Genomic DNA, 13227 nt, shown 5'->3' with positions numbered 1-13227 from the left:
AGCACCAGGCCAGGAAATTATAGCTTGTGTGTGTGTGTGTGTGTGTGTGTGTGTGTGTGTGTAACTATAAGGTGAATGGTTATCTTTAGTTATTCCATATGTTTGTAAATAACAAGTCTTGATTGTCTACTGGATTTTTATTTGTGTCAGGAACATCAGATTACTAACTAACAGAAGAAATAGGAAGTACACATTATTGGAATAGAACTGTTCTATATGTATGGGCACATGTAACACAAATTGTATATTGCAAAACAGTGTGTGCTGGTTGGACTAAATTAATTCATGGAAATGGAAATGAGCGTTTGACGTCATTGCTCGGGAGGCTCCTTACGGGGCAAGTCCGGCCGCCTTGGTGCAGGTCTTATTACATTCGACTCCACATTGGGCGACCTGCATGCTGGTTGGGGATGAAATGATGAAGACAACACAACACCCAGTCCCTGAGTGGAGAAAATCCCCGACCTAGCCGGGAATCGAACCCGGCCCCCTTAGGACAGCAGTCTGTCACGCTGACCATTCAGCTATTGGGGCGGACAATTAACCCATAAGTGGGTGATGTCAGTTGCCATTAGAAGTTACTGACATTAGATCCTGAAGGTGGTAAACAGTTTAGAAGTAGAAAATAGATTTGAAATGGGTATAACACATGGCGGTTTTCTGCTGTAAAAAGGCAAATATCAATACTTCACAGAATCACATAGTTGCAATGTTAACAAAAAGGAATTCTGCAGGTATCCGGGGACCAAACGAAAACTGATACCTGTGGACGAATGGTGCTGTTTTATTGAGTGAAGAAATACCTAAGGTGATTTGGGGGTAAAGAAAAGAGAAATTAAGGTAGTTGAAGTGATTATGGTGCAGTGTGGTGTTAACGCAATAAAGAAACCACACCATTGCAGTATAAACAAAAAGGGAATATTGTATAAAGGGTGCAGAATAATGTGGAGAATAGCTTGATGTGATAAATCAATAAGACATCATGAAATTTATATGTAACCAAAAAAATGACAGAAGAGTTCCTACAGACTACTATAAAAGAGTTGAAGAAATACGAGGGCGGAGGTAGAGGTGTTTAATTGTCAGAACATGATTATAATTGTCCACATTAGATCTCTTTTGACCTTGTTGTTCCCGCACACAGTTTGTTGTGTTAAGGGATTTCCATATTTCACAATTTTCGTGATAGTCAGGGGGCTAGTTCTTTTGATGGTTACATCCAGTGATAGTCTTCTGAAATTGAGCACATCACCACCTTAGGATGACTTTTGTGTACATAGCCCTTGATTACCATTAGGAGTTGCAGACATTAGGTCTCTTCGTAAACCCAGTTGCAGTGATGTGTAGGACTTTATTCTCCCTTTGTAGGCAATTAACTCCCGTCAGACTGTCAGTAGACTGACCCCAGCCGCTGGTAGAACTTATCTGTGGTACTAAGTTTCAGATAGCCAGTGATAAGTGCACACATTTTGTTGAGTGTGACATGAAGTTGCTTATCATGGATGGATTTGTACCAGAGAGGTAAGGCAAGTTCACCAGTAGAATAGCAAAATACTAGTGCTTTTAAAAAATACCAATGCTGTTGTTTTTCGACTGACTTCGATTTTGGTGTCGACACAGTCTTGCTTGTAATCTTAAGCTTATTCTCACCAACTCGTTCTTGCTGAAGGAATAAGTAGTCGTGAAAGCTAGCATTTTATTTATGTTTATTTAAATGTTGCATGCGTGCTTATCATTACTGCTCTGATTGATCAATGCCTGTAGCACACTGCTCACAAATTGTCTTGTTTTATTCAGAATATCAACTACTTCATAGGCCTGGGATTTCTAAAATGAAGGTGCCACCAAAATAAAAGTAAAAATAAGGTCTGGTTACAAGGCTGTGACATAGAAGTGAGTAGAGAAAGAAACAAGGGGAGAACACAAATGTTATTTTATGAAAATCATCTTCATCCAGGTGAAAAAGAAAGAAAATGGCTGGGGTAAATGGGACTTTTTAGGAGTTGAATAGGAAACTTGCTTGTGTCCTAGGTAGAGAGATACATAGCAGAACAGAATGTAAAGGAGATTGATAACGAAATGCTAATGCCACACAGGATTTGCAAATCAGAAGTTAGAAGAAGTAGATAAGGCAGTCAGCAACTTAATAGTAATGGAAGAATATACTAAAACTAAGAACTTAGAGAAGACAAACAGGGATATATATACAAAGAAAAAAGGAAGGAAATAGTGGACAAGAGGCAGAAACCTAGGGAAAGAAAGACAGTAAAGGATGCAGCAAAATATAAAAGAGAAAGTCAGTAGTATCGAAGAGCGAAAAGATGTTAACAGCAATGAGGGAAATGGCTTGATAGGTGGACCAAATAATGACGCATTCATCAAGGACACATGGTCTGTTTTGCAACACAGTGAATCGTGTTAACAGAGTAAGCCTTAGCTTTGTGCATTCATTGTTATTGGCAGTGTAGTACTTCTGTTACTGGCATTGAAAACTGAACAGTTGTTCATTTACATCTACATCATACTCAGCAAGCCACCTAATGGTGTGTGGCAGAGGGTACTTTTGTACCACTAACTGAGCCCTCCAACCCTGTTACACTCGAGAATAGCACATGGGAAGAATGATTGTTGGTTAACGACAGTATTATTTCTAATTTCTTGAATTTTCTCCTCATGTTCATTATGTGAAACATATGTGGGGGAAATAATATGTTGTCCAATTCTTCCTGGAAATCGCTCTCTCAAAATTTCAGTAGTAAATATCTGTGCTGCACAATGCCTTGCTTGTAATGTCTGCCAGTGGAGTTTGTTGAGCATCTCTGTAACACCCTTGTGCCGACTAACGTTCTGTGACAAAACGCGCTGCTCTTCATTGGATCTTCTCCATCTCTTGTATCGGTCCTACCTGCTGAGATCCCAGATAGATGAGCAATGCTCAAGAATCAGTTGAACAAGTGCCTTATAAGCCACTTCCTTGTGGATGAGCTATATTTCCCTAAGTGTCTTCCTATGAACCTGAGTCTGGCATCTTCTTTCCCCACTATTTGTTTTATGTGGTTATTCCACTTGAGGTCACTCTCAATAGTTAATCCCAAATATTTTAAGGTTGATACTGTTTCCAGGAATTTTTCATCAAGAATTTAGCTGTACAGTAGTGGATTTCTTTGCCTATGTATGTACAGTATGTTACATTCATTTACATTCAGGGTCAACTGCCAGAGCCTGCACCATCCATCAATTTTCTGGAGGTCATTCTGCAAATAATTACTATCTTCTGGCGTTGCTACTTTGTCATAGACAACTGCATCATCTGTGAATGGCCTTAAAGAGCCATCATTTATCTGTGTAAACAGTCACAGTCCTATCACAGTTCCTTGGTGTACTCTGGGAATTACCATTACATTTGTTGATTTTTATTCCGTTGAGAGTGATATGTTGAGTTCTCTCTGCAAGGACATTTTGAATCCAGCCGCAAATCTGCTCCGATACTCGATAAGCTCGTACTTTTTTTTCACTTAACAGCAGTGTGTGACAGTGTCAAATGCCTTCCTGAAGTCAAGGAACACGGCATCAACCTGAGCACCATTGTCTACAGCACTGTGGATCTCGTGGAGGAACGGAACGAACTGAGTTTCATAGGATCGGATGCTGGGATAGCTCCTCAAGAAATGTCGTAGCTGTTATATTTTTCTCACCATTGTATGGTGGTGTGCTGTGTTACTTGTGGTACTAAAATTTTAAAGCAAATAGTCAGATAAACAATTGCTTGCCCTACTATTACATCAGTAGTGTCCTACTGAACCATGTTTAATAGTAGTCACCCTTACACGCACTCTCATCCCCCCACTGATTATCACTTACTTAATGCGTGCTATAATAGTGATAGAAATAGTCTGAAAAGGAGTGAAAAAGGAATGTGCCACACACGGTGTGCTTATTCATTTTTAAATTTCGTGTGAAAAGGAAGGTTTGTGATAAAGTGGATATCTGAATTAGAGGCATAACTTTAATGTGGACAGGGTATTGAGTGTACCTGTTCATGACATTACAGTGTTCAATGAAGCAACAGAAAAACTGTATACAATCTACACTCAAACCAAGTGTATCAAGAGTACTAGCCTTAAAAATTTTTTTTGTTATTTACATACAACAGTTTAAGGAAAATATAGATTGCTACTCACGGTATAGATGACACATCCAGTTACAGACAACCACAATTAAAAGACACTTACTCATTAGTTCTCGGCCGCACCTTCGTCAATAAAAGAAAGAGAAACATACACCATTCAGTCACACAAACAAGCACACCTCATGCACACATGACCACCAACTCTGGCAGCTTGGACGAGAATGCATTGAGGTCTGAGCTGCCGGAGTTGGCAGTCATTTGTGCGTAAGGTGTAATTGTTTATATAAATGAATGTTGTGGGTGGTTCTCTTTCTTTTACTGGTGAAGCCTGTGGCTGAGAGCTAATATGTGTCTTTTAATTGAGCCTGTCTGCACCTTCGCATGTCATCTGTATGGCAAATAGCAGTCTATCTTTTCCTTACATTGTTGATACTCCAACCTGGATTTTCTATTGTTTTTTATTGTTTACATTTTTGTAAGCTAAAAGAGAGCATCCACTGTTGTATTGTCAGTTGTTATGCCTTTTTGTTATAAGAAATACTGGAATATTTTGTTAATATGTACTTTCACAAAGGACAATTTTATATATTAATCTTTTGTATTCGGATATTGTTAAACCAGTATGCTATTTTATCCATTGTATTCAAAGCACTGTCAAAGCAGTTGGTCAGCTAACATTTTTTGAATCTCCAGATCCCACTCTGTGAAGAAGCAACTGAAAAGGCTGGGCTAGAAGAAAAATTTTGGCGATCTCAGCTACTTTTGGGTGGTGTGGAAGCCTTAAGTAGAACTGATGACAACTACTTGAATGAAAAAGATGCAATTGAAACTACTATAAAGGAGACCATCATTAAGTTATTTGCTGTAAGTAAAATACATGTGCTAAGATTTTACCTTTAGTCAATAAAATTGTTTGAAAATTACGATATCCAATAACTTCTTTCCCTTTGTATTTAAGGGTGAATAACAAATACACTGTTTTTGTTCTACTGATTATGTTTGCTTTTACTTTATTCTCTTCTGCAGACAATTAATGCAGGCATTAAACAAGAGACGTTGTTTTGAATCACTTTAATTTGGCTGGGAATACAAGAATTTGAAGTGAAATTTGTGTGGTAGTAAGAAATAATGGACATTTCATCAATTTTAATGTCATGGGATTAAAATAAATGCACTTGCAACATAAAACAAGTCCTATGCATACTCTCAATGACAGCAGGATCGCCCAGTTAAAGTATGTGACATATTTACAACACATGGAAGGAGTAGGATATGCCAACTACAGTAAAACCCTTTTTCAATGAATCTCAGGGGACCGAAATATTTTTCATCTTCTGGATTTGCAATTCTTGTATTTCTTTTGTGTTTGCAGTTAAAATAATTGGATATAGGTTCCGCCTTTTATTAACAACCTAAAATAACACCAATAAACAGCATTTGGCACACCACAGTGACACATCTAATGGGGCAGCGCCAAGCCAGACACCTTGTAGCGTGCATTCCACTGACCGCAAACCACACCACCATTAGCAACTTCAGTGGTGTCAAGCGAGAGCTCATTGGAGGTTAGGGTCAAGGTTTGTTGTGTTTTCTGATGAAAGCTGGTTCTCCCTCAGTGCCAGTGAGGGACGTGTGTTGCGTAGGAGGAGGCCAGCTGAGTGCAAACAATCTATCTCTATGCTAGACACAGTGGACTTACACCTGGAGTTATGGTCTGGGCTGCAATTTTATGTTACAACAAGAGCACTCTCTTGGTTATTTCACACACTCTAACTGTGAATTTGTATGTCAGTCTGGTGGTTCGACCTGTTGTGATGCCATTCGTGAATAGCATTCCAGGGATGTTTTCCAACAGGATGACACTCGCCCATATACTGCTGTTGTAACCCAGTATGTTCTAGAAGAGCGCCAACATGTAGCCTTGGCCTGCTCGATTACCAGATCTGTCTCCAGTCGAGACATCATCGGACGACAACTCCAGTGTAATCCACAAACAACATTAACTGGCATTGCATTGACTGATCAAGTGCAACAGGCATGGAACTTCATCCCACAAACTGATATCTAGCATGTGTACAACACAGTGTGTGCACATTTGCGTACTTAAATTTAACATTCTGGTGGTTACACTGGTTATTAATGTACCAGTGTTTAACATCTGCAATGGCTTATCTCACATTTACATTAACCTGTGATCGTTTACATTAACCTGTGATCTTCCAATGTTAACCCCTTAAATATGTTGCCTAGACAAATGTGTCCCCAAATTTTTGTTACTCAGCATTAATTATTTTTTGTGTTGCTATTTTTTTCCATCTGTGTATATTCTCTTGCACTGTCATATGCATACACTATTATATGTTATCTTTGACGTTGTTGTATACTGCTTTTCTTCACTTTGAAACATAAATTACACCATTCACACTTTATAACTGACTTCCATAGCTTGCCTGCAAGAGTGGTCTGGAACAACGAGCAGCTGAACTTGGAGCATTGATGCCATCTCAGCAAGTTCTTCAGTTAGCCATGAAATATGCTACCAAAGTGGGCAAGCATCATCTTGCTGATCGCCTTTCTGAGGATGCTGCTAAACGTGAACGTGAGCGCCTCACACCGGAGATTACTGCCATCATGTCGGGGAGTGGTGCATCTCACAAGAGGTACAGTGCTCTTACTTTTGTTAGCTTGGGTGGTTGTTTTCTTTCTTCGTCTTGTTTTTAAGAAAAATGTGTGTTTTGCAGTTTAAGAAAGCATTACAAAAAGGTAAATATGTTTTTAGGCTTTACCTAGAATACATTATGTTCTGGATAAGCCAATATATAGATTAACTACTCAAGAAGCTACATTCAGCATGTTTTGCACTTAAACCCAGTACGTTGTCCTCGATGACGAGTGTTCATCAAAGATTAGGTTATTGTCAGCAAAGCCCCAGGGAAGTGTGATAGGACAGCTGTTATTCTCTATGTGTGTCAGTGATCTGGTGGAGGGAGTGAACAGCATTTCATGACTGTTTGCTGATAACACTGCGGTGTATGGGAAGGTGTCATCCTTGAGTGACTCTAGGAAGATGCAAGATGACTTAGACAGAATTTCTAGTTGAATAGCGACTTGCTTTAAATGTTGAAAAATATAAATTAATGTGAATGAGTAGTAAAAACATCCCCATAACATTGGTACACAGAAGGAGTAATGTGCCGCTTGACACTGTTTCATCAATTAAATATCTAACTGTAACATTGCAAAGTGATATGATAGGGAATGAGCACCTGAGATTGATAGTCGGGAGGCAAATGCTCAACTTTGCTTTATTGAGAGAATTTTGGGAAGTGTAGATCATGTGTAAAGGAGGCTGCATAGAAAGCTAGTGTGACCCTGTCTTGGAGTACTACTCTAGTGTTTGGGATCCCCACCAGGATAGATTAAAGGAAGACATCAATGCAATTGAGAGATGTTATGCTAGATTTGTCACCAGTAGGCTCAATTTCCTAACAAGTATTACGGAAATAGTTTGTGAACAAAAATGGAAACCCCTGGAGGGAAGATGATGCTCCTTTTGTCCAAAAATTTAGAGAACTGGCATTTGAGGTTGGGTGCAGATTGGTCCTACTGCTGCCAATGTACATCTCATTTAAGGACCACAAACATAAGAAGAGTGAAATTAGGGCTCACCCGAAGGCTTATAGGGTAGTCATTTTGCCCTCACTCTATTTGCAAGGGGAAAGTAAATGACTGATAATGGTATGTGGTACCCTCCACCATGCACCATATGGTTGCTTGCAGAGTATGTATGCAGATGTAGAGGTATCGATCCATGCGTTGGCCTAAGGGTGAAAGTGTTTCATTAGATTGCATACTTTCACTGCCTTTTGTCTTGTGATCTTATATCTTGGGGTAGTGCAGTAAATAAAGTATATATTCAGATGAAGGAAGCAATAAGAACGTGATGTAAAGTAGATAACTGCACAGGCCTCTTTAATGGCATATTATGAAAAGGATAGACTGCAACTCACCATATAGTGGAGATTTTGAGTCGCAGACAGGCACAACAGGACTGCTAATCAAGTAAGCTTTCTTCTGAGATGGTCAAAACACAGCCCCGTGTGGGTCCGGGGTTAGAATAGGCCCGAGGCATCCCTTTCTGTTGTAAGAGGCGACTAAAAGGAGTCTCTCACTTTCTGGCCCTATAAGTTCAGGTCCCATGTTATGGTATGACCTGCCACTTTCCAAATTCTACACAAGTGTGAGCCATATGGGGAGGAACGCCTTATGTGGTGCATGAGTTATCCACAGTGCCCTTAGATTCGATTTCCTGAACCTCTTGTCATGGCTTTGCATCTCCACCTGCAATTCAACTATTTGGGCAAGAACACTTTCCAGGGTATGTCATGTTCTCCCATTGTCTCCTGTCCTCTTTCACCTCCATGACAATATTGGATTTCTGTGCACCCAATATCCAGCATGGTAGCCAGCCTGTTGTGGTGGGGCCGTGATGTACACATTTGGTGGTAGCCCCCTGACAACACAGGGATCGCACTGCTGATGCCTTAGTTGTAAACTCCCCACATATGCCAAGGAGTAGATGCTTGTCTTCTTGGGGCATCAGGACTCCTGGCAACAGCCATCATGCCAGGTGGACTTTGCTGTGGCTGAGAGAGCCCCTGATTGGAGTGGTATCATCGTGGGTGACATGCAATGAAGCGGACTAAGTCATCTCTTGCCGGTGACTGTGCGGCACCAGCAACATTATTCCTAATTACATAATACCATGTATAGCTGCTAGTGCCCTATTTTAAGACACTTGTAGTCTGTTTTTACATTCAGGATGAAATACTTGATAACCAGTTTGTGTGTGTATGTGTTATATATAGGAGCTGCCATTTGATAAAATTTCTCATAATTATCGACATATTTATTGACTGTCATACCATTTTTTAATTTTTCTGTATTACTTATATACATTTTTCGTCAATGACTCAACCAGCAGTTGTTTTTCTTCTCATACAGTATCTCTCACAGATCCAGTCCAATTCTAAACACAATACTAAGCATCTTGCTAAGACACGGGTGATTCATGTAAGACATTCACCTCACTTATTTACTGAAATATTTTAAGTCATCAAAATTGTTGTAGGAAAGTTCTAGTGGAATGTAAATACTTTTGGATTAAAGGAGACCACTCACTAAAATGCAGAAGTGTTCAGTCATCAATAAACACACATCAAAAGAAGTAAGACTTGTTAGCTTTTGGAGCAATACTTTTTTGAGCTAGACTAACCCCCCCCCCCCCCCCCCCCTGTGGCTCAGAAGGGGTCAGCCAATTTGCCAGTTAGGAGTGCGAGGGAATTGGGGGGGGGGGGGGGGGGGGGAGGTGATGGCACGTACACAGGAAAGGCATGTGATGCACAGTTGTCGGACCTGGTGGGGAACGATGCTTGCTGAAGGTGACGTAGGACAGGAATTTGGAGGGATAACAGGTTGTAGGAAGGAGAAACTGTTGGGTGGAGGGTGTGGGAACAGTGAGATTGAGATCAGGACAATTACGAGATGAAGGATGTGTTGTAAGGTTAACTCCCATCCGGATAGTTGAGAGAAGCTGGTGGTTAAGGGAAGGACCTAGATGGGACAGGATGTAAAGCAACCATTGAAAGTGAGCTTGTTATGCTCTGCTGCATGTTGTGCCACTGGTGGTCACCTTTGCACTTGGCAACTGTTTAGCTTGGCCATTCATCCTGGCCAACAGCTGATTATTAACCGTACTAACACAAAAAGCTTTGCAGTGTGTGATGAGTCACAAGATTTGATGGCGTTTTGTACCTGGTAATTTTGTTGCCTTAAGTTGGTAAAATATGGTAGAGTGGGTTCCAACTATCATTGTCACAGTTGGTTTTAAATGCAGGATAGAATTGCTAGTATGGAGTGATCTTGTGAAATAACAGTATAAGGAGAGCTGGCATGTATGAATTGGTAGGTTATTGCAGTATTGGGCTGATAGAACTGTATCTTGACCAAGCAAGTTTATTTGTAATTTTTAATGTGAACAACGGTTGTTATCAGATAGTGATCTGATTTGTTTCATATCTTGTGGCTAGTGTACCTATTCAGCACCCTCTAAGGTAATTGAGTGGTTGCTGTATTTGTTTTGGGATTTGGCACTCTCTGAAGTAACTGAAAGGTTGCTTAACAGGCACAAGAGACTTTGACAGAACTTATCGTTGTCATGCACCATATGTTGCCTGAAAATTAACAAAGACCTTTACCTGATTTATTTTATGGTTGCACCGTATTGAAACTATTAAGGTGAGCCTTGTGTAGAATTATCATTACTTGCAGAATGATTGTGGCGAGTGACAGTTCATATAGGACTTCAGTGGGGTGTGTTTGCCAACATCTGAAGAGGTAGAATTTTGCTTTAGTTGTTTAACTTCATAGTCTTTTTTGTTTGTAGTTTTTTATAATTCACTATTGTTGTTTTGGGATTAGTTTTGCTGGCACTCATCCATATCCGACAATAACCTGTTGTAAGAAAATATAAATCAAATAAAATTATATATAAAAACAAAGATGAGGTGACTTACCGAACGAAAGTGCTGGCAGGTCGATAGACACACAAACAAACACAAACATACACACAAAATTCAAGCTTTCGCAACAAACTGTTGCCTCATCAGGAAAGAGGGAAGGAGAGGGGAAGACGAAAGGAAGTGGGTTTTAAGGGAGAGGGTAAGGAGTCATTCCAATCCCGGGAGCAGAAAGACTTACCTTAGGGGGAAAAAAGGACAGGTATACACTCCTGTGTATACCTGTCCTGTCCTTTTTTTCCCACGTGGAATGTTTCCATCTATTATAGTAAATCAAATAAAACTTTGATTAATGAAAATGTAACATAGAGATCCTGACTATTTTGAAGCAAAATAGAATTTGCCACTAATTATTATTGGAACCCCATAGAAAGAATGAATAAAAGAAAATATGTCTTAAAATTAGGCAGTGATATTAAGAATTTTCTGTAAGTTATTTTAGAGAATAACAGTTCAGAGATGCAACTTAACTTTGTTATATCTGTCTAGATGGGAATAATCTGTTAAACTATATTTGATGAAAAGAAATAGAAACTGAAAAATAATTAATCAGTGTAGGTGATAAGCAGAGAAGAAGTAGTTGATCGTAATTCTTTAATACAAAAAGAAAGAAAGAAAAATATGTGTTTGCAGTTGGTAAATAACAGAGAGGATACTAAAATTGTTTCAATGACTTGTCAGTAAACTTGAGCTGTGCTGTAAAGTTAGCATAAAGTACAAAAAAAGAAGGAAGGTTTGCATTTATTACACCCATTTCAAATAACTGTAAGTAAAATAAATTTTATGTTGCTGGGCTTGCTTAATATTTAATATGTTTGCTATTGAGACCCGGGAGGTAGATTATGTCGCGAGTAGTAATAAAGCTTGGATGTATTATTAGCGTAATTCAGCGATATAGTTACGGTCCAACTGCGCACTGTTACATGGTAATAACTAAACTATAAATAACTATACATCAATTATTATTGTGAAATATTGCAAATTATTATTGGGTCAAAAGAAGTAAAAAGGATCTACACTTACTAACTTGGTGTCTGAACTAAGCTGTAGTAAAATGTGGTTAATGATTTGTTGATTTAAATTCTATACTACAAGGTGTGTTTATGTGCACAAAAATAAACTTAGATATCTCAATTTATACAAATAATTAGGCTGGAAAACTGAAGTTATTGGCATTACTTTATTTCAATAGTAATGAATACATGTAGTAATAAAGCTTGGATGTATTATTAGCGTAATTCAGCGATATAGTTACGGTCCAACTGCGCACTGTTACATGGTAATAACTAAACTATAAATAACTATACATCAATTAAGTATGTTATTAAGTGTGACATTAAGTATAAAGAAAAAGTAGTAGTAGTACTGATACATTGTTCTGAAGTCTCCATTGAAAGAAATTCACAATTTAATATTATAAATTAAAACATATACATGCAACATGCTAACAGTATCTGGGTCTTTGTATTAGGTATGCATTCAGTCAGATACAAAAATGCGGAAAATTATATAGTCAAAACATGTGCTGGGAAGGAGTAATGTAGGATCAATACTAAAGGAGCTTTTACTCACCACTTACGCACATAATTGATTATTTACAGAAGTTCTCCTCACAATAATATACACTGAGGTGACAAAAGTCATGGGATACCTTCTAATATCAAGTCGGACTGCGTAGTGCATCAACTCAATGTGGCACGGGCTCAATAGGTCATTGGAAGTCCCCTGTAGAAATACTGAGCCATGCTGCCACTATAGCTGTCCATAGCTGCAAAAATGCTGCCAGTGCAGGTGCAGGATCTTGTGCACAAACTGTCCTCTTGATAAGGCCTGATAACTGTTTGATAGGATTCATGTCAGGCAACCTGGTTGGCCAACTGATTTGCTCAAATTGTGCAGAATGTTCTTCAAACCAGTCTTGAACAATTGTGGCCCGGTTACAATGGTGCATTGTCATCCATAAAATTTCCATCATTGTTTAGGAATGTGAAGTCCATGAAAGGTTGCAAATGGTCCTAGGTAGCTGAACATAACCATTTCCAGTCAACAATCCATGTAAACACAGTTGATATAATTTTGGAGCCACCACCAGCTTGCACAGTCCATTGTTGACTGCTTGGATCCATGGCTTAGTGGGTCCTTGCCATACTCGAACACTACCATCAGCCCTTACCAAAAAAATTGAGACTCGTCTGACCAGGTCATGGTTTTCCAGTCATTTAGAGTCCAACTGATACGATAATTAGCCCAGGATAGGCACTGCAGGTTTTGTCCTGCTGTTAGTAAAGCCACTGACATCAATCATCTGCTGCCATAGCCAATTAATGCCAAATTTTGCTGCACTGTCCTAATTGATAAGTTCGTCATATGTCCCACATTGATTTCTGAGGCATTTCATGTAGTGTTGCTTGTCTGTTAGCACTGGAAACTCTATGCAAATGGCACTGCTCTTGATAATTAAGTGAAGGCTGTCGGCCTCTGCATTGTCATGGTGAAAGGTAATGCCTGAAATTTGGTACT

General features: G+C 39.2%; 1 protein-coding gene across 3 annotated transcripts in view; it reads left to right on the top strand.

The window, feature by feature from the left end:
* Positions 1 to 13227, top strand: part of LOC124595578 (WD repeat and HMG-box DNA-binding protein 1) — a 200119-nt gene that overhangs the window by 122408 nt on the left and 64484 nt on the right. For all 3 annotated transcript variants that reach the window (XM_047134369.1, XM_047134368.1, XM_047134367.1), the window contains 2 exons: positions 4823 to 4993; positions 6575 to 6789. In XM_047134369.1, coding sequence (XP_046990325.1) covers positions 4823 to 4993; positions 6575 to 6789 — 386 coding nt within the window. The remainder of the gene's footprint in view (positions 1 to 4822; positions 4994 to 6574; positions 6790 to 13227) is intronic.

This window comes from Schistocerca americana, chromosome 2, assembly GCF_021461395.2.
Source record: "Schistocerca americana isolate TAMUIC-IGC-003095 chromosome 2, iqSchAmer2.1, whole genome shotgun sequence".
Taxonomy (NCBI): domain Eukaryota; kingdom Metazoa; phylum Arthropoda; class Insecta; order Orthoptera; family Acrididae; genus Schistocerca; species Schistocerca americana.
Note: the sequence above shows the minus strand (reverse complement) of the source record. Positions and strands in the feature narration are given on the sequence as shown.